We start from the raw sequence: 21,571 nt of genomic DNA, 5'->3' as shown, positions 1-21,571 counted from the left end.
CAAAAGGCCGCCCCGCCCCTCCCGGGCAGATCCAAGCTGGCCTTGGGAGGGTAGCTTCCTTGCCTCGACAACCTGAGGACTCTGGTGAGAGCTGGGGGCCCCAGGGTCGATCTTGAGGCGCCCCAGGGGAGGAGGGAGACACGAGACTTTTGCTGGGAGGATCAGAGGCCCCTCCACTTTTACAGGAGACTAACTTTTACCGGAGGCTCCAACTTTTGTAGCGCTTCCAACTCTTGGCCTGGCCACCCTGGGACTTTGGCGGTAGGGACTGAGTTCCTGAGTGCCAAGGAAGGTGGATTCTACCGTCCTGGGTCCCCAGAATTAGAGCTGTGCTCAAATGCACGTCTCATGCTTCCTGACCTGCGGCTCCACCCTCCTCCCCGGTACTGAGTCTCCTGTCCCCCAGAGCAACCAACCCGGCAGGGCAGCCTCGGTCCAGCCCAGCACTGGCCTGGCCCCAGCCGCTAGAATGCGTGAGGGAGGGGAGGGACCCTTGCACAAAGGCGGGCCTGTTCCACAGGAGGTTATGACCTGAGATCTTGTCCCCAGCCGGGCCTGGTGCCGCCTTCTCTTAGAATCTCAGTCCTTTGTTTCTGTCTTGGTGATTGGTTTTGGAAATGGGCCTGCTCTGTAAACTAGGGTGGTCTGGAATTTGCCATCCCCCTGCCTCCACCAGTAATACTGGGATGACAGGATTGTCACCAAACCAGGCAAAAAGACTCCTTGACCACTTCTAAACCCTGACCCGCAGCAATCTTTGACCCTGGGGGCTTCTGGCTGTCTCAGCAGAGAAAGTAATCTTGTGGGCGGGACGTGAGGGGGGGGGGGGTCAGTTCCTGGCAGCTGGAGCCGGTGTAAGGCGATCACAGACCCCAAGAATTCAGAAAGTGCTTATCTGCAGCGGCCGGCCACCTTTTGCTTGGAGTGGGGGGCTCCAGGGTGTCCGACTGACTCCTAAGGAATCAATCAGACTTTGCCGCACCCCTGGTAAGGTGTGGGTGGACCTTACAAGGCCCGAGGCCTGACCCTCATCACCTGACTCCGCTGTTGGGAAATCTTTCTTGCACACCGGAAGCTGGTGTCTTCCTAGAGCAGTTAGGCAGCAGTGCCCGACCTGGTTACTGTGCATCCCACAGACTCCACCAAGCAATCTACCCGAGAGTCTGAGCTAGAGCTCACGGCAAACAAGGGGTGAGCCCTCTGAGATCCTCCCAGGAGGCTCCAGAGTCGGGATCTGCTCCTGCGGGTTGTCTTGTGGGCTCGACCTGGGCGTACTGTGGCGAGCATCCACTCACATACACACATGATACATAATAAATAAAATGTAGAAAATAAAACAGAAAGTGTGGCTCAGTGGAGAGCGCTTGCCTAGCATGGGCTAGACACCTTGGGACCGGCCCCAAACATTGTACACACACCAGAACAGACCCAGTGTTCTGGAATTACTGGGTTCAGACCTGGCACAACAAAATTTCCTGGGGTGCTGGTGTCTGAGTTAGGAGCAACCTTTAAACTCAGTGTTGTGAGTCAGCAGAACCCGGTGGGGAAGACAGCATGGCCCATCCCAAAGCTGCTTTCAATGAGCTGAGACTCCCGCTTCCCTCAGACATGATCTCTTATTGGTTCAAAACCCGACCTTATTTCTTGAGGCATGGTCTCACGTAACCCAGGCTGGCCTAGAACTCACGATGTAGCCAAGGATGGCCTTGAAGTGGCTCTGCCCACTGACCCCAGTCCCACTTTTAACTGGTTTTTGAATAAGTGATATGACTTTCCTGGCCTAACATTCAGGGACCTGCCTTCTACATCCGCCCTCCATCCCAAACTTCTTCTTAGTCTGTCTATTTTCCCGATCCTCTAACATCTATGTAAAGATAAACAAATCAGGCAGGAGAGATGGCTCAGTGGTTAGGGCACTTCTGCCTCTCCCTCAGAGGACCTGGGTTCAGTTTCCAGCACTCACATCAGACGCCTCACACCACCTAACTCCAGCTCTGGCCACTGCGTGCACATGAAACCAAAACATAAACCTTTCTAAGACTTACTATTTTCTTAACTTTTCTGTACACACACACACACACACACACACACAAAGACTTACATTTTTGTTTTTGTTTTTGAGATAGGTTTTCACCCTGAAGACCAGGCTTGCCTGGGACTCAGAGATCCGCCTGCCTCTGCTCCCGGGTGCTGGGATTAAAGGCCTGCGCCACCACCGCCTGGCTTAGCTGATTATTTTTAGTTACATGCATCAAGACCTCAGAGCCCCGGAGCTAGAATCACAGGCAGTTGTGAGCCCACTGCTGCGGATGCTGGGAGTCAGACTCCAGTCCTGTGAAAGAGCAGTACAGTCTCGGTTCCTTAGAGCTATTTCCAGCCCCAAAATACTCTTTAAGGAGAAAGAGAGAGGAAGAGAGAAAGTCTTGAATACTTTTTCACACATTTCGTCTCTGAACATCTTGGCCTGTGAGAATTCTCTGTCTTGAACACATGGGGAAATTGTTAGTTTTTAAAAAATCCCTCTCTGCTGGGCATCTAGGTTGGGACCCATAGGGGTACAGCCCCCTCCTATGGCAGAACAGGTGTGGCATCAGTGTCAACATGTGGTAACGTGGAAGAGGGCTGCGAGGGGAACAGTGCCCTTGAGAGCGGTGTTAGACCTGACCTTTCTCCTTAATAGATGGTGAAAGTAAACTTTTAAATGGCCGGATCTGCTAGGTGTGGCCTAGGACCTCTGTCACAACCATCCAGTGTTGGGGGGTTCTAAATAAGACTTTGGGGGCGTGGTCAGATGGAGCCCCTGCCTAGATCCCCAGTGAGGGCCTGGGGGCGTGGTCAGGGTGGAGCCCCACCTAGAATCCCCCCCAGTGAGGGCCTGGGGGCGTGGTCAGGGTGGAGCCCTGCCTAGAATCCCCCATGAGGGGCTGGGGTATGGCTCAGGGATGCAGATTTGTTGAATGCACCTGGGTCACTAGGTCGGCTCTTTAACACCAACAGGTCAGGGGTTGAGGTGCTGTGGTGAACTGGGCCCCACCTTGGACCTTCTGAACTGATGACGGGGCTCTGGCAGGGTGGAAGGTTCATAGGTCACCTCTGCTTCCTGTGTTCCTGGGGCAGGCTGTCACTTGACTGTCTCTTCTGCCCACAGCATCATGTCTAGCAACGGGTCAGATGTCCCTACTGAAGTCCAGGCTGCTGTGGAAGAACCTGTCCCACAGGTGAGGGGCTGAGCTGCACGGAGCCCTAGGCTCCTAAGGGTGCTCCATGGCATCCTGCTGGGGGCTGGGAGGGGAGGGGCTGGCCAGGGAAGAAATCCTGAGATCTACCTCCCTGCTTCTTTCTTTTCCTTTCCTTTCTTTTCTTTTAGTTTTGAGACAGGGTCTTACTATGTAGCCCAGGCTAGCATGGAATTCACAGAGATTCCCCTACCTCTGCCTTCTGAATGCTGGGGATTAAACACCTAGGCCCGGCCTTTCAATACAGGGTCTCACATAGCACAGGCTAGCCTCAAATTCACTATATGACTGAGGATGATTTTGAATTCCTCTTACATCTCTTTGTCTCTCCTCATCTCTCTGGAACTGTCATTTAGCTCAGGCTGGCCTCTAATTCACTATGTAGCCCAGGGTGCAGTTGAGCCTTCGAGGCCCCAGCCTGTGTTGAATGATGTCATGTACTGCCACGCCAGGTTTCTAGGGTTGGGGATGGAACACAATGCTCTAACAACCAGTGCCTGACAAATATGGAGTTCCTCTGTCACCACACTGCCTGACACTTCACTGGGTGCTCAGTCCAATTCTCAAACAAGCAAGCAACCAGAAGCACCCGATGGGACCTTCCGGTGTCTTGCCTTGTGCAATTGTTTGTACCAGGCATGGTGGAGCCCAGCTGGTCTGCTCCCCCAAATTGAGAGCATACCTGTGGGCACCCTGAGCTGCTAACCAAGTCAACTGCTCTCCACAGCCCAGCGTGGTGGGCCGCATGGCCAACCTGCCTCTCATCAGCTCCACGTGTGAGATGGTGAGTTCTGCGTATGCCTCCACAAAGGAAAGCTACCCCCACGTGAGGACCGTGTGTGACGTGGCTGAGAAAGGCGTCAAGACCCTCACTGCAGCGGCGGTCAGCGGGGCACAACCCATCTTGTCCAAGCTGGAGCCCCAGAGTGAGTTGAGGACCTCAGGGTTTGGAGAATGTTCCTCATGGCCATCTGTGGAGGGAGTCACCCCCACTTCTGAACTCCAGTTCCCTGAAACTGGCCCTGGGTGGCTCTCCCGCCTTTGAAGGGCAGTTACAGTGGATGTGTTTTCTCTGGTACCCTGCAGTTGCGACGGCCAGTGAGTATGCGCACCGCGGGCTGGACAGATTGCAGGAAAGCCTGCCCATCCTCCAGCAGCCGACGGAGAAGGTCAGTGCTGGTGTCGGTTGACTCTGCCTTGAGCCCCTGCCTGAGCCCACCAGGTCCCAGCTTTATCCACAACACAAATACGACAGCCCCCACAGTCCCCACCACACTGGGCAGAAAAGGTGGCAACATCCAGTCAGAACACCATCTGGATCCCACCCAACCCAGAGGAAAGGACACACACTGTCATCTGGTCGGGCCCCTCAAGCACCACGCACAGTTTAGATGGTGGAACACATCCTTAGAAACAGAGTTATAACTATGCAGTGTTGGTGCACGTCTTTAATCCCAGCACTCGGGAGGCAGAGGCAGGCGGATCTCTGTGAGTTCGTGGCCAGTCTGGTCTACAGAGCGAGTTCCAGGACAGGCTCCAAAGCTGCAGAGAAACCCTGTCTCGAAAAACAAAACAAAATGAAAAACAAAAGAAAAAAACAAAAAACAAGCAAACAAACAGAGTTGTAAGCCTTTGGGAAGGAACCTAAACCCAAGAAGGCAGGGTCCACTTATACAGCAAACGCACCCATCAGAACCCTTCCCCAGGACCTTCTCACATGCTATTCTTTTTTGTTGTTGTTTTGTTTTTTTTGTTTGCTTGGTTTTTTGTTTTTGTTTTTGTTTTTTTTTTTTTGAGACAGAGTTTCTCAGTGTATCTTTGGAGCCTGTCCTGAAACTTGCTCTGTAGACCAGGCTGGCCTCGAGCTCACAGAGATCCGCCTGCCTCTGCCTCCCGAGTACTGTTTAAAGGCGTGCACCACCACCGCAGGGCTACATGTGCTTTGCTATTCTTAACTGAACCAGAAACTCTAATCTCCAAAACATCCATTAACCAAATCCAAACTAGTAGAATGTTCTCTTTGTGTGTGTGTGTGTGTGTGTGTGTGTGTGTGTTTTGTTTTGTTTTTTTGAGACAGGGTCTTACTTAGATAGCCTAAGCCTGATTTGAATGTTCTGTGTACCCCCAGGCCCCGCTCCCAGCCCCTCACTGACCACGCCCCCAGATCATTGTGGGTGGGGTGTTCTAGGTGAGGTGGGGTCTCCAGCTAGCTTCCATCTTATCTGGCTTCTGAATCACGTGCTTTCTGATAGGGACACACTTCATTCTCATGTTCTTGTGGGCTGGGCCCCCCTCCTGGATGCCATGCCCAGGAATAGTGTCAACTCCAGGAAAATAGGACAGGTCACCGCTTCTGCACAGAGGCCCCACATCTGGGTGTAGTTGCAGCTGGAGGCCTCCCAGCAGCGAGTGCCCCACCACTCCCAGCAGTGCCCCCACCGCTCCCAGCAGCGAGTGCCCCCACTGCTCCCAGAACCCAGCAGCGAGCGCCCCCACCACTCCCAGCTCTTTTTCTCCTGACACAGTTCTGTTTCGAGGTGTCCTTCGCAAGGAGCAGTTCAGGGTCAGAGTCTCCTGATTCTTCTAACAGAGCCTGTGCTATGGCTCTGGGCTTTGCATTTGGGAGGGGCTGAGCTGTGTTTCCGTTCTGGGTGCTTGGAAGGTCATTTTACCCTCTGGGCTACATGGGACAAGCGGGATAAGCATGTGGCCAAACTGGCATTTGAACCCCGGCTGTAGCATAGATCACAGCTACACAGTGAATTTAGGGTGGAGCCAGCCAGGGATAGCTCAATGAGGACCTGCAGTCAGGTCTGAGAGCCTCAGTTCTATCCCCAAGGATCCACAGAGTTGGATAGAACTGATTGCCTGTTGTCCTCCAACCTCTACACACACACACACACACACACACACACACACACACACGTAAAAAGAAATGTAAACTATTTACTTTCTTACATGATTAATTAAGTGGCTATAGAAATGGCTCAGTGGTCAAGAGTGCTGTTCTTCCTCGGGACCTGAGTTTGGTTCCTATTACCCAGTGAAATAGTAACTGAGCTACCTGAAGGTAGCTCACAAGTGCCTGGAACTCCAGGTGGCCCCCAAGGGCCCCTGCACACAGAACATATACCTATATTGATGTATACACTTAAATAAAAATAATATAAATCTTTTTTTTTAATTTTTAACTAATTGGGAAAGATGCAGGTTCAGCCAGAAGCACCTTCAAATAAAAATCAAAGGCACAGAGAGATTGCGTGACTTGCCTGAGAACACACAGCTAGGTGTGATTTGAATTTAGAAAGTTACTACATTTTAATTTTTTTTTTTTTGAGATAGTAGCTTTGGCTGACCTAGAACTCACTGTGTAGCCCAAGCTGGAGTCCAACTGACAGAATCCACCTGCCTCCCCAGTGCTGGGATTAAAGACCTGTGTGTGCCACATTACCCAACTATGAAGTCGTGTGTGTATGTGTATGTGTGTGTGTGTGTGCACGTGCATGTGTTGAGACAAGGTTTCTCTGTGTAGCCCTGGCTGTCCTGGAACTAGCTCTTGTAGACCAGGCTGGACTCGAACTCACAGAGATCTGCCTGCCTCTGCTAAAGTCTTAACCACACGGGAATGACACCCCTCTGGCCTCTTTGGGTGGGAGATCTGGGTGCAGAATGACCTTCACGTGTCCCGTCTTGCAGGTTCTGGCGGACACTAAGGAACTGGTGTCATCTACAGTATCTGGGGCCAGAGAAATGGTGTCCAACTCAGTGATCAGTGCAAAGGACACAGTGACCACTCGGGTGACCGGAGCAGTGGATGTGACCCGGGGGGCTGTACAGAGTGGCGTGGACATGACCAAGTCAGCAGTGACCAGCGGCGTCCAGTCAGTCATGGGCTCCCGAGTGGGACAGATGGTGATTAGCGGAGTGGACACGGTGCTTGTAAAATCAGAGGCCTGGGCGGACAACCGCCTGCCCCTGACGGATGCAGAGCTGGGTGAGTGTTCTTACCCCGGCCCTATGCTTGGTCCTCCCCCAAGAGGGTACCCTCCTCTGCCCTTAGCCCTCCACGTCCTCTGGTAGATTCTGTCCATCCACCATGTGGGTTCCAGGAATCAAATTCAGTCTTGACAACAAGCCTTTTCCCCCTGAGCTATTGGTTCAGGGATGATCCCCCTGCCTCTACCTCCCAAGTACCACCATCCATAGAGGTCTCAGTTCTTCCTAGGCTGGCCGTGAGCCTACAGCCCTGTGGGTTTTGAGTGGCAGTGGCATGTATTCATGCAAACGAGAGCAACGCCCACTCCTAGCCAACAGTGACCCTTTGTGGGGGAGACCCGCCTGCACCTCAGCAGATCAGCAGACACCAGCCTGGGCGAGGGTGGGGTGCAGTGTCCAAACAGGAACCAGAAGCCCTGTGGCGGCAGCTCCTGCCTGAGCAGGCTTGGTTTTAGCCACTGACCTCCCAGCTACATCCCTGGTGAGGACACATGTCCTATAGGACCCAGGTGGCTTGTAAGGATTTGCAGAGGCTTGTGGAGCTAGCTTAGGAGCCCAAGCAAGGGGCCTGTACATGTCACCAGCACCTGAGAGGCTGAGGAAGGAAACTGGAGCGGTTCTAGGCCAGTTCCATAGCAAGCCCGTCTCAAATACCAGAATTAGCTTCAGACTGAGCTGTGGATAGAGCGTTTACCTGGTGCATTTGAGGCCCTGGGTTCTGTCACCAGCACAACAGACAGGTGTGGTAGCACACCAGTCACCCCAGTACTTGGGAGGTGAATGCAAGGCTCTGGAGTTGGAGGTCAGTTGAGCTGCCCGTCTCCCAGAGACACAGGCCTGTCTCTTCCTATGTCACGCCACACTCTGCCCATGGCTTCCTGCCCTTGCCTTGGCTAAGAACACAGGGCTCCTTTCACTTCCCGGGGTGCGGTCCCCAGCTTCCAAGAGAGCTACAAACCAGATGGCCTGGACCAAAATGTAGCTGTTTTCCTTTGAAAATCTACTATGTAAGGAGAAATGGGAAGGAAAAAAAATTTTTTTCAAAACATAAGATTTTGCCTGGAGTGATCCCACACACCTTTAATCCCAGCACTTGGGAGGCAGAGGCAGGCATATGTCTATGAATTTGAGTCTGGCCTGGGCTACACAGTGAGATGCTGTCTCAAAAAACAAATAAAGCAAAAAGCCCTGGGATTTGACTTTCTGTCATGCTGTCTCAAAGACCTCTGAGTGTGTCTGCCAAAGCCACAGGTGAGCCTGTCTGCCCCAGCCACTCTTCCCCTTGTTTTTTTGAAACAGGGCATCAGTGACTTGGGGCTCACAAGACTTGGCTAAGCTGGCTGTCCAGGGGAGCCCCAGGATCCATCCTCCTGTATCCTCCTCTGTAGCAGGCTTTCTTGGACTGCCAGCCCCCAAATCGTGACATGGAAACTTATTATTAATTATGAATGCTCGGCCTTAGTTTAGGCTTGTCCCACTAGCTCTGTAACTTATATTAACCCGTTTCTCTTCGTCTGAGTTTGCCTCGGGGCATTTTACCTCTCTTTCCTTCTGTGTACCCTCCTTTCCTGCTTCCTCCGTGTCTGACTGCTGGTGGCTGCCTGCCTGGCTGGCTCAGACTTCCTCTCTTTCTCCCTCGTTTCTTGAGCCTGGATTCCTGCTCCTACTTACTCTCTCTGCCTGCCAGCCCTGCCTGCCCCTCTACTGCCGGGCTATTGGCCAATCGGCTTTGTATTAGACCAGTCAGGATGGAGCACATCTTTACAAGCCTGTTTCCTGTTCCACTACCTTCTGCTTTTCTTTCTTTCTTTCTTTCTTTCTTTCTTTCATTTTTTCTTTTGTTTTGCAGAGTGAGGTTGGATATTTATTTATTTATTTGCTTTTTTTTTTTTTGTTTTTCGAGACAGGGTTTCTCTGTGGCTTTGAAGCCTGTCCTGGAACTAGCTTTGTAGACCAGGCTGGTCTCGAACTCACAGAGATCTGCCTGCCTCTGCCTCCCAAGTGCTGGGATTAAAGGCGTGCGCCACCATCACTCAGCATGAGGTTGGATATTTATTTAGTGGGTTATGGAAGAGAAGGGGAAAGGGGCTAAGGGGAGAAGTGGGGAGAAACAGAAGCTTCCTCTTCGAGAGGGAGATGGAAAAGAAAGGGACTCAGGCTGGAAGCTGAAGCTGCTTTTCAAATTTTTAAAACTATATTTCATTTTAATCCTATGCGGCGTGCCTGTGCTAGGTGCACATGGGGCATCCAGAGCACAACTTCCGACCGTCGCTTCTCCCCACTGTGGGATCCAAGAATTGAACTCGGGGGTTTCTCAGGCTTGGCAGCAAGCATCTTGGCCCGCCAGCCATCTTGCTGGCCCAGGCCTGGGGAGGAGCCTCTAGACAGCTGCTCTACCGCTGAGCCACACCGTCAGCCCTCTTTTTGCTTTTTATTCTGAGACGGTCTCCTGTAGCTTGGGTTGCCAGAGTTTTGCAAGCATTCTGCCTCAGGTTCCCAACGAGGCCACGCATTGGGCACTGTGAACCTAAGCACTCTCTCCTTCTGTGCCACAGCCCTGATCGCCACGTCCTCAGAGGGCTCGGACATGGCCTCGCTGCAGCAGCAGAGACAGGAGCAGAACTACTTTGTCCGGCTGGGCTCGCTGTCGGAACGGCTACGCAACCACGCCTACGAGCACTCACTGGGCAAGCTGCGCAATGCCAGACAGAGTGCGCATGAGGCGATGCAGCAACTCACGCATGCGCTCAGCCTGGTGAGCTTTGGGGTGTGGCCAGGGCTGGGGTCGCCTTCCTGCAGCTCCCATCCCTCCTGAGCTGGGATCTCACTAGGTGGACTGGACTGGTTGCCCTGGGGTGGCTTTCTCCATACCATGGTGTGTGAGTCAGCTCAGGCTGTGTAACAAAGGGCACAGTCTGGGCAGCTGGGCCAGGCACATTCATTGTCTGACCATGTGTGAGACTGTAGTTCAGTTGAGAAAGAGGAATTGCGGACTTTGATGGATGAATCCAGTGTGACTGTCTAGACTGTCCCAGGGTGTGTGGGGCACAGGCTTCTTTTTCTCTCTCTGGCTACCTAGGGGTGCTGGTCAGTGGGTCCTGAGTCCAGCTAAGGTACTATTCCATCTTGCTCATTTGAAGTTGACAATGGTTGCTGGTGGAGCAGGATCCATCAAGCATTGCCCAAGGGGACTCCTTGGCGCTTGCCTCTCATCCTGGCAGAGGCCAGCCTGGGCTACGGAGTCAATTCCTGGCTAGCAAGAAACGGAAAAAAATGTAAACGAAGAGCATCCCCATACCTGCTGTCCCCGACTGGAACCCCGTGTCAGGGGCACAGGCTCCCTTAACCCCCACCCCTTTCTCTATGCTGCAGATGGAATCCATAAAGCAGGGTGTGGACCAGAGGCTGGGGGAGGGGCAGGAGAAATTGCACCAGATGTGGCTCAGCTGGAACCAGAAGACACCCCAGGATGCAGAAAAGGACCCAGCTAAGCCAGAGGTACAGGCTGGAGCCCAGGGCTCCCTGTGTCTGCAGGCCCTGCTCTATGCACAGCGGGCTTCCTGTCCCGGGGTGACCGCAGAACCCAGACTTTACACGATTGATTCTGATTTGTTTTGGATTTTTTTCCTTTTTCTCTTGGTTTCTCATGGAAGGCTCTCACTATGTAGCCCTGGCTGTCCTGGAACTCTCTCTCTGTAGCCCGGGCTGGCCTCGAACTCACAGAGACCCACATGTCTCTGCCCGCTGAGTGCTGGGATTAAACGTATGCACTACCACCGCCTGGCATTTTGGCTTGGTTTTTAATTTTTGTATTTTTATTATTACTGTGGAGGTAATTTGGTTTGGTTTTGAGATCACAACTGTATGGCCACCACATCTGGCCTCTTAGCGCCCACGTTGTAATTTGATTTGGGGTTTGTATGTTTTGTAATTTTTGCTGTTTGGCTTTTGTGTCTGATGAGTCTAGATTCTAGGCATCTTCCACGTCTCCCTGTAAATCAATTTTGAAAAGGTTACTGGGACCTGTGGAGAGCCAGATCCCTGTTCCCAATGCTGGGCTGTACCCCTGCTGGCTCTCACCTTGCCCCGTTCCCCTTTCCAGCAGGTGGAGGCCCAGGCTCTCGGAATGTTCAGGGACATTGCCCAGCAGCTACAGAGCACGTGTGTGGCCCTGGGGGCCAGCATCCAGGGACTGCCTGGCCACGTCCGGGAGCAGGCCCAGCAGGCCCGGAGCCAGGTGGACGACCTTCAGGCCACTTTCTCCAGCATCCACTCCTTCCAGGACCTCACAGCCGGTGTTCTTGCCCAGACCCGCGAACGCATAGCCAGAGCCCGGGAGGCCCTTGACCACACTGTGGAGTACGTGGCCCAGAACACGCCGGTCACGTGGCTGGTTGGCCCCTTCGCTCCTGGAATCACTGAGAAAGCCCTGGAAGAGAAGAAGTAGAGACAGGTCAGGGCCAGCAGTTGGTTTCAGCCAGCTTTTCCCAATAATTCTGTTGCACACTAGGTCCTCAGCTACCCTGAGTTAACCTTCTCCCATCAGTCTTTCGAAGAAAAAAAAACCCTCTAGAATGTTCCAGGAGAAAAAAACTTTTCGAGAATGTTCTAGAAAAAAAAATCCCTAAAAGAAAAAACAGTCAGGGAAACCAGTAGTAATGGCACATTCCTGCCATCCTATGCCAGCACTGTGGCGGGAGAGGCAGGAGGATCAAGAATTCTAAACCAGGGCTGGAGAGATGGCTCAGCGGTTAAGAGCATTGCCTGCTCTTCCAAAGGTCCTGAGTTCAATTCCCAGCAACCACATGGTGGCTCACAACCATCTGTAATGAGGTCTGGTGCCCTCTTCTGGCAGAATATTGTATACATAATAAATAAATGTTATTAAAAAAAGAAATGTACGTAAGAATCATTTCTTAAAAAAAAAAGAGAGAATTCTAAGCCGGACGCTGTATAGCAAGCAGAGTCAGTGAAAACCTGAGACTCACTTAAGACCACGGCCTGATGATAGCCCATTCCTGTGCCTTTAGTATGGCATGGACCATAATAGCAAGGGGTTTCCTACCCTGACAGTTGGTCCTCATGGCATGGGCAGCAGGGACGTGAAATTGTTTCAGATGAGAAAATGGCTGAGGACTGAGTGTCCAGTGTTCCTCAAACCCTGGGGTTCAGTATTGCTATAATAAACTTTATGAGCATCAGAGGCCAGGCGGACAGTGTGTGTGTGTGTTCCTTTCGCAGCTGCTGAGCTGCCCTGGCAGAGGAGCAGGAGGGGCCCATTGCCGGGTTTCCCTCCTGTGAGGTGTAGGGGAGGGGGTGGTAAGGTGCGGCAGACTGAACATAACCTTCCAAACACGGCTGTTCCCCTTGATCTGGAGACAGGAGGATTAGGAGCTCAAATTTCACCCTTCGCTACTGTAGGAACTCCTTCAGCCAGTGGCTTTTTTTTGTTTTTTGTTTTTTGTTTTTCAAGACAGGGTTTCTCTGTAGTTTTGGAGCCTGTCCCGGAACTAGCTCTTGTAGGCCAGGCTGGCCTTGAACTCCCAGAGATCCGCCAGCCTCTGCCTCCCTGAGTAGGCAGTGGCTTTTAAGTTACCCGCCTTCTTGGCATGGCCTCTTATACTATAAAAGCCTTGTGAAGCACTTTCCCTCTCTCTTCCCGCTGCCAGATTCTGTACTGTTCCCCATTCATGCAGAGGACTGTGATCTGTTAAGTCTACCCCTAAATAAGTAACCCTTTATTATACTCATTTCCGAGCTACTGTGGGATTTCTTTTTAGCGTCCTTCTTCACTTGGCTACATAGTGAGTAGCCTGGGCTACATGAGACCCTGTCTCAAAAGAGCAAAACTCAGGAGCAGGAGAAAAATGCTGAAGTGCTTGGAGTGTGACCAAGAAAGATACTTGATGCCAATCCCTGACTTCCACAAACGTGTACGTATACACAAGGAAAACACAGGCTATTCTAATACCATCTCAAACATCCAGAGCTTTGGAGACATCATGTTCAGTGACATGAGCCAGATACTTCAGTTTCAAATCCCCCAGTGAGGGGCTGGGGGGCGTGATCAGGGTGGAGCCCCACCTAGAACCTCCCAGTGAAGGGCTGGGGGCGTGGTCATGGGGTACAGTTCCCCCCTCCCACCTATTATCTCCCAGTGAAGGTTGGGAAGAATGGCTCAAATGTACACACCACTTCCCAGTGATTGTAAACTGCTTCTGCTTTTCTGTTTTCACAGTTTAGTTTCATCAGTTTTTTTGTTTTGTTTTTTGAGACAGGGTTTCTCTGGGTAGCTCTGGCTGTCCTAGAACTTGCTCTGTAGACCAGGCTGGCCTCCAACTCATAGAGATCCACCTGCCTCTGCCTCCCGAGTGCTGGGATTAAGGGTGTGCTCCGCCATTGCCGGGCTAGTTTCATCAATTTAAAAACATGCCTGTAATCTAAGCATCTGGGAGAATGAGTCAAGAGGATAGCTAAAGGGCTGGAGAGATGGCTCAGAGGTTAAGAGCATTGCCTGCTCTTCCAAAGGTCCTGAGTTCAATTCCCAGCAACCACATGGTGGCTCACAACCATCTGTAATGGGATCTGGTGCCCTCTTCTGGCCTGCAGCATACACACAGACAGAATATTGTATACATAATAAATAAATAAATATTTTCAAAAAAAAAAAAAAAAGAGGATAGCTAAAGTTCCAGGATAGAGCCACATACATACAAAGACTGTTTCTTTTTTATGCTTTTTGATTTTCGAGACGGGTTTCACTGTAGTTTTAGAGCCTGTCCTGAAACTAGCTCTTGTAGACCAGGCTGGCCTCAAACTCACAGAGATCCGCCTGCCTCTGTCTCCCGAGTGCTGGGATTAAAGGCGTGCGCCCCACCACCCGGCCAAAGACTGTTTTTTAAAATACTAAATATCCAGAAATATCTTTCTAATTTTTTTTTGTTTTGTGTCCTTGTGAAGTCTCAGCAGGTCTTCTTTGACCTACAGACACACACACACAAAATAGATAAATAAAACGCTAAAAATATCCTCAACCAAATACATTTCCTTGTAGCCACTTGCACTCTATTTATTTTGTATTAATAATTTTTTTTTTTTTTTGAGACATGGCTTCTCTATGTAGCCTGGCTGTCCTGGAACTCACTCTGTAGACCAGGCTGGCCTCAAACTCAGAGATCCACCTGCCTTTGCCTCACGAATGCTGGGGTTAAAGGCGTGCACCATCACCGCCCAGCCTATTAATTTAGTTTTGAGATGGAGGTCTCACTGTGTAGGTTAGGCTTGCTCGAAACTCAGGCAATCCTCCTACTCAGCTTCCAGTGTGCTGGACTAATAGGCCTAAATCACCAGGCTTCCTGTGAATTTAGCCACGTGGTGCTTTGCGAATACCCAGAATATATGTCACTAATTTAGGTCTGTGGCCACCAGCTCCTCGGTCTTTGGGGTGAGGGTTTCTCCTTCCCCTGCCTTGGTTCCATACAATGGGAGCTCTGCCTAGTTCCACGTGGCACGGTGGCACTGGGCAGAGGGCAGTGTTAGGTCTGGGGAGTCCTGGGGACTTTCCCCCTCAGGGGCGGGACACAGATGACTTCATCTGCTCCTCCCCCACACGGAAGGGGTGGAACCGTTCCCTCTTCTCCCTCCTCCTCCTCCTCCAGCGGCCACCAGGGACCCTGAAATCCACCAGCCCAGGACCCCACAGCCAGGTAGGATGAAACAGAGGGGACACAGGTGTCGGACCTGCAGGGCCGTGGACAGCCTGGGTGGCACGCTGGGCCCCCACCTGCAGCCCGTTCTGCTTCCTCAAGCTGTTTCCCGTGGACGCTCAGATCTGAGGCCCAATTCCTGCCCCAACCCAGGCTTGCAATCCTTGGTGCTTGCTCAGTCCCCAGTGCCCCCAAATTCCTAGATCTTCCAGCTCCCAGGTCTCCCCCAGCCACACAGCAAACCCCCACCCTCCCCACCCCCAAATCCCTCTCCTGATCTCTATTTCCTGACCAGATCCGCTTTCTCTACCTCAATGTCTCCTGTCAAAATCCCTGTCCCTAGACTAATACAGGCACTGTCTGCTAGGTGTAGGGACTGGCCTGGTGCAGCTCCTGCAGCCAGCTGCCCCTGGTATATGCAAGATCAGCCTGGGAACCATTCCAAGTCCCCTGGCAGCCCTTAGTGCCTGAGTCCCAAAGCTGACAGTCTCTAGAGACTGGGGGAGGGGACCCTGTGCCACAGAGACGGCCATTTCTGCCAGAGGGAGGCCAGGCAAGAGAGAAAGGGACCCCATTCTCCCATCCATTCATCCGCCCCACCCCCATCCACCAGTCCTGGTTCATACTAGGGATGGCGCCCAGGGTCTCACACATGCTGGATGAGAGCTCTATCCACTGAGCGCCTCCACCCCGCTCTTAAAAATAATTACTTTGATTTTTATGTCATTTATGCTATGTTATTTATTTGTATCTTGAGGTCAGTTCTCACTATGTAGACCAGGTTGACCTGGAACTCACCTAGGCTGGCCCTGATCTCTTCGTCTCAAGATACCCTCCTGCTCCAGGGGGGTGGTAGCACACACCTTTAATCCCAGCAGAGGCAGGAGGATCTCTGAGTTCAAGGCCAGCCTGGTCTACAGATCAAACTTCAGGACAGCCAGGGCGACAGGGACAAACCCTGTCTTGAAAAACCAAAAAGCAAAACAAGACAAAACAAAACAAAAAAAACTCCTCGAATACCCAAATACTGTGCGCCCTGCTATATATTGCCTGTTCATTGCTTAGCTGTGTCAATAACATTTCTCTCTCCTCTCTTGTGTCTCTTTCTCCCGCAACCCTGTCCCCACCTGGCATTGGGAGTTGAACGCGGGGCGTCATGTATGACAGATAAGCATGCTAGCCACTCAGTTTTGTCTCCAGGCCTCAGTAAGCACTTACTAAGCACGTACTGTCCTGTTCATGTGCTGAGTTTTTTCCTCCACTGAATGCTTATTTTATTTATAATTGTTGTTAGAGACAGGGTTTCTCTGTGTAGCTCTGGCTATCCTGGAATTTGCTCTGTAGACCAGGCTGGCCTTAAACTCTGAGATCTGCCCGCCTGTCTCTGCCTCCTGAATGCTGGGATTTGTTTATTTAGTAATTTTAACTTTTTTCTGTCTTCCTTCCACCACATGGGTCCATGGACTGAACTCAAATCATCCAACTTGGCAGTGTGACGCATCCCTACCCACTGAGCCATCTTGCCAGCCCTCAGTCAGCATTTATTATGCACCCACTGTGTGTCAGGCACTCTGGATACTGGGAATTAGACAGAGAGAGCTGTACCTGAGCCTTGCTCCTGCTGGGGCCCACACTGGGGTCTGGTATGGGTCATGATGGCTCTTCCACAACATGGAGTCAAATTCAGCGGGTGCGGAGCGAGTGCCCTGCCGCAGAGGGACTACCCTGAGGATATGAGCCGAGAGGGACGCTGCCTGGAGGGACAGCCATGCGAAGACCTGAGATAGGACAGTGCATATAAGTGACAGTATAGCAGGCACAGAGAGATGAGGGAGGGAGGGACAAGCCCTGCTTAACTCTGTAACGCTGTCTCCTCTGCCTGGTGCCCCCAGGTGCTTCCTTCCTAGGGCCTCTGCTCACAGCCTTCCAGGGCGCCTACCTCCCTCGGGGTCAAAGCTGCCCTGGTCCCCCCTCTCTCTCTGCTCCAACAGGTCAGCATCCCTGCTCTTTAGGCTGAGTCCCGCGCCCCAGGGCCTTTGCGCTCACACACTCTCCAAGGGAGCTCTCTGAACTAGCTCACCTCCGCCAGGGTTGCAGCCTGATCTTGCCCTCCCTAGGGCATCCCCCACTCCAGGTTCTGTCTCAGGTTCATTTCCTCCATGGCACTTTTATTTCTCGAAATGACCTTAGGTGATTTTTTTATCACTTCCTGTTGCTCTGCCTGATACCTGCGCGTGTGCCCTCTCCATGTGCAGCATCTCCCATGGCAGTGCCCAGGCTGTGTGAGCAATGCCCAGTCTATGAAGAGACTGCACGGGTGTGGGGGAGAAGGAGGGACATGAGGACATGTACCTACACGTGGTACAAGGCTTTGGTGTGATGGGGAGGCCAGAACAGGGGTTTATCTGGTAGGGCTTTGTTTGACCCCTGCCACAGGGTCTTTGCATGAGCCGTGTCCTCTGCCCCAGGGCCTTTGCATGAGCTGTGTCCTCCCCTGGATGTCCGTTCCCCCCACCCCAGGCTTCTCCATTCTCACGTCCTGTCCAGGTGCTGTCTCTGTCTTAGGCTCACAATGCTCAGATCCGCCAACACGAGCCTTACTCCCTGAGTTCCCCACCCTCTTCCAGGCTTAGTCTTGTCTGCAATCATGATGGGTAGCTGGCCCACTGTGAATGTCCTCCTTTCTCCGGCTTAGCTGTTTCTTTTGTTCCCACTGTCTGTCACTGCGTCTGTCTTCACTTTCACACCTGACTGCCTCCATTTCCCAGCAGCCTCTCTGACACCTTCCTGGTCTGCCATGTCACTGCCCCTACCTGCCAATGGTCATTAGGCCCCTCCCTCTGCCTACCTGACTCCCTTGACCTGGGCCCTGGGCCCAGCCCACTTCTGCTGCTCAAAGTCCAGTCTTCGAAGACTTTTCAGTCATCTGTGTGCAAAGTCTGTGGGTTGACTTCTGCTCTAGACCAGGTCCCTCTTGAGTAGCCCAGACATTTACATGGCCGGCTCATTCTCTGTGAGGCATTGTGGACCCTGTAGGCGCTGAGAAACATCCTTGACCTCCACCCACTCCATGCTATGACTGTCTGGTCACAGCAGCCACACCTGTCCCTGTCTGAGAAGCCAGCAGGGCACTGGGGTGGGACAGGAGTGAGCCCCATCCCAGCCTGGCTGTGGATGCAAGACTGGTGTCGGGGCACTAGGACTAACAGCCTCTGAGTTCGTCTCAGCCGTGAAGAGAGAGTGGGGGTGAGTGACAGACTTGGTCCTCCCACCTGAGGGTCCCTGTGAGAAGCCTCTATGCCAGTTCACACATCTGCTCACCCGCTCACTCTCCACATCTGGCTGTGCAGCACTGGGCGTGGAACCTGCAGAGCCCGCAGCTCTGCATGCTTGGCCAGTGCTTTCCCCTCTGACCACAGCCCTCCTGCTGGTTTGGAGACATCTCCCTCTGTCGCCCTGGCTGGCCTGGAGCTCAAAGAGATCCCCCTGCCTCTGCCTCTCAGTGCTGGGGTAAGTCACAGTGAACTTCCATTCCCACAGGTCCGTTGCACCATCCTCCAGGATCCCCTGCAGCTGGAGACACACGTGCAGGAGGCTGTTGATCCAGAACATGTCTTCACCCGCCCCAGCCTCTGTGGCTCCAGGCTTCATACTTCCTCACCCATGGCCAACCCAGGCCCATCGCTCCATGGCATCTTAGGCATTTTAGGAGCTGTGGGAAGGGACAGGCTGGTCCACCTGGAACACAAGCTGGAGAGTCTGCACCCAGGCAGCCAGGAGTCCAAGCTTCTTCACGCCATGGTGCTCTTGGCTCTGGGCCAGAACACAGAGGCCAGGACCTCTTTGCAGTCCTTGAAAGCAGACACAGTGGCCCAGCTTGTAGTCCGCCAGTGGGCAGGCGAGGTCAACACAGAAGGCCCCGAGGAGCCCCCAGATTTACCCTGGACTGTGGCTCGCCTGTATCACCTGCTGGCTGAGGAGAACCTGTGTCCAGCTTCCACAAGGGACATGGCTTACCAGGTGGCTCTCCATGACCTTGCCTCCCAGGGTGACCACCTGCTGGGCCAACTCCAGAAGGAGGCCTGGGATCGGTGTAGTTCAGACACCATGGGGGACTCCCATGGCTTCCAGCCACTACATTCTGATCAGGGTTGCCTGCCGCCAACTTCAGCATCTCCTTCAGTGACCAGAAGCCAGCCTCGACCCATTGACACATCATCAGACTGGAGCCGGGGGCATTCTCTACACTCCACTGGCAGCATGGCCTCACTGGCCAGCCACCTGGAGATCAGTCAGTCACCCACTCTGCCCTTCCTCTGTCCACAACGTGGAACCCATGGACCCAGCAAACTCTGTGACACACCCCAGGCCTCCCCTGAGTCTCAGCTTGTCCCTGCAGGCTGCCAAGAACCTGAGGAAGTGAGCTGGCCCCCATCAGTGGAGACCAATGTTCCCTTGGGGTCACCACACAGAACTGGGGTCCCAGAGGTGTCCCCTGAGGTGACTTCGGTAGTTCTCCCTGACTCTCTGGCTGCTCCAGACACAAGTGTCCACCACCCAGTTGAATGTACAGAGGGTTCTAAAGGTTCCCAGTCTCTTTTGCCACCCACGGAAGGTGTTAGAAGGCAGCTGTCTGTGGCGAGTCATATGTCGCCTCTGCGCTCTGTCGGAGATGACAGTCGGCAGAACACCACGTCCAGCCCCCCTGCACTGCCACCATCCCCCCAGACCTCCAGTACACTGCCTCCTTCCCCTCCGCCCTCCACCTGCTCCTCCAGCAGCTGTCCTGCTCCCCCAGCCCCCACGTGTCCCGTTCTGGGTCACTCGGAAACATCTGAGCAGAAATTCTATAACTTCGTGGTCATCCATGCCAGGGCTGATGAACACGTGGCCCTACGTATCCGGGACAAGTTGGAGACCCTTGGGGTGCCCGACGGGGCCACCTTCTGTGAGGAATTTCAGGTGCCTGGGCGTGGTGAGCTGCACTGTCTCCAAGATGCCATCGACCACTCGGGATACACTATCCTGCTCCTGACTACCAACTTCGACTGTCGCCTGAGCCTGCACCAAGTCAACCATGCCCTTATGAACAGCCTCACTCAGTCGGGAAGGCAGGATTGTGTGATCCCCCTCCTCCCACTGGAGTGCTCCCAGGCCCAGCTCAGCCCCAATACGGCCAGCTTGCTCCACAGCCTTGTGTGGCTGGATGAACACTCCCCGATCTTTGCCAGGAAGGTGGCGAACACCTTCAAACCACAGAAGCTCCAGGCACACCGGATGCGCTGGAAGAAGGAGCAAGAGGCCAGAGCCCTCAAGGAGCAGAGCACACAGCTAGAGGCCGAGCGGCAAAGGTTGGCTGCCATGTCTGCTGCCTACTCCGCCTATGTCCACAGCTGCAGCGCCTGGCAGGCACAGATGGACAGCCTGCGGGTGGTCTTCGGCAAGGACTTGTCACTGGGGACCCCTACATTCTTTCCCGGTTGGCTAGGATGTCCACAGCCAATATCTTCACATCCACGCCAGGGTGGTACCCCAGCTTTCCCCTGTTTCCCGCAGCCTCCATCTTTCCCACAACCTCCATCATCTTTCCCGCAGCCTCCGTCTTTCCCGCAGCCTCCGTCTTTCCCGCAGCCTCCATCACCTTTCCCGCAGCCTCCGTCTTTCCCGCAGCCTCCGTCTTTCCCGCAGCCTCCAGTCTCTTCCCCACAGTCCCCACCCTTCCCACCTGCTTCTTCAGCAGCCCCCCAGACTCCAGGTCCTCTCATTATTCACCATGCCCAGATGGTTCAGCTGGGGGTCAACAACCACATGTGGGGCCAGACGGGGGCCCAGTCGACGGACGAAAAGACGGAGTGTCTGGAGGAACGCTGCTTGGGCCCTCCGAATGACCAGGGGGAATCCTTGCTTGATCCGGAGTGACAGTGGGAGAGGGGACACTCACTTGGGTGCACACAGTGGCCATGAATTGGACCTCAACTGTAAACTCAGGGCCTGGGAACCCATAACTCTATTGGACATTGCACAGGACTCTGTGGAACCCCAACCTGCATTCTCTAGGTGGAAAGAAGTCGATGGGGCCGCGGGCTCGTCCGAGGTGCTCCCAGCAGCTACGTGACCTTCATTCAGTGTGGCACGTGCTGTCTCTGGGGAGGATGCAGTGCTGGGGCAATGGAGACAGAGAGTCCGGTCTTTATAATAAAGTTATTGGCAACTGAGTCATGAGCCAGCATCCCCCACGCACCACCGCCCTCAAGAAACCAGCAGGAGACTCAGCTTCGCCAGGGCTGGAATCCAAAAGCTCGAGAGCCAGCGGGCTCCCTGAGAGGCAGAAATCGGAAGTTGTGGATGAATTCTTATCCCATTGGTCAGCGCGGGACATGTGGCTTTTTGCTGCAAGGGACTCTATGAAATGTAGGCTTTTTTGGTGGTGGCGGCGGGCGGCCATATCGCAGAAAGGAGAAGAAGAAAAGACACTGGGGGTTTCTGGTGATTTTGATCGTTTTGTGCATTTATTTATGTATTACATGTGTGCCAGACATGTGTGGAGGTCGGAGGACAACCTGTTTGAGCCGGTCCTCCTCCTCCATGTGGGTCCCTGTGATAGACACTTCAAATTCACTCTCATACAGTAAA

At 53.2% G+C, this 21,571-nt stretch overlaps 2 protein-coding genes across 2 annotated transcripts; both read left to right on the top strand.

The window, feature by feature from the left end:
• Positions 1-12: 12 nt before the first annotated feature.
• Positions 13-12,053, top strand: Plin3 (perilipin 3). The gene is made up of 8 exons (XM_041669392.1): positions 13-84; positions 3,149-3,218; positions 3,964-4,162; positions 4,323-4,405; positions 6,933-7,230; positions 9,788-9,987; positions 10,605-10,730; positions 11,335-12,053. Exons 2-8 carry the CDS (start codon positions 3,153-3,155, stop codon positions 11,677-11,679), a joined length of 1,317 nt encoding a protein of 438 aa, XP_041525326.1. The 5' UTR covers positions 13-84; positions 3,149-3,152; the 3' UTR covers positions 11,680-12,053.
• A 2,802-nt stretch (positions 12,054-14,855) lies between these two features.
• On the top strand, positions 14,856-21,571 carry Ticam1 (toll like receptor adaptor molecule 1). The gene is made up of 2 exons (XM_041668726.1): positions 14,856-14,938; positions 18,479-21,571. The coding sequence occupies exon 2, from the start codon at positions 18,602-18,604 to the stop codon at positions 20,855-20,857; it is 2,256 nt and encodes a 751-aa protein (XP_041524660.1). The 5' UTR covers positions 14,856-14,938; positions 18,479-18,601; the 3' UTR covers positions 20,858-21,571.

Source organism: Microtus oregoni, unplaced genomic scaffold (genome assembly GCF_018167655.1).
Source record: "Microtus oregoni isolate MIOR12 unplaced genomic scaffold, Mior012 000019F_ref0000042, whole genome shotgun sequence".
Taxonomy (NCBI): Eukaryota; Metazoa; Chordata; class Mammalia; order Rodentia; family Cricetidae; genus Microtus; species Microtus oregoni.
This window is presented reverse-complemented; position numbering and strand designations above follow the sequence as displayed.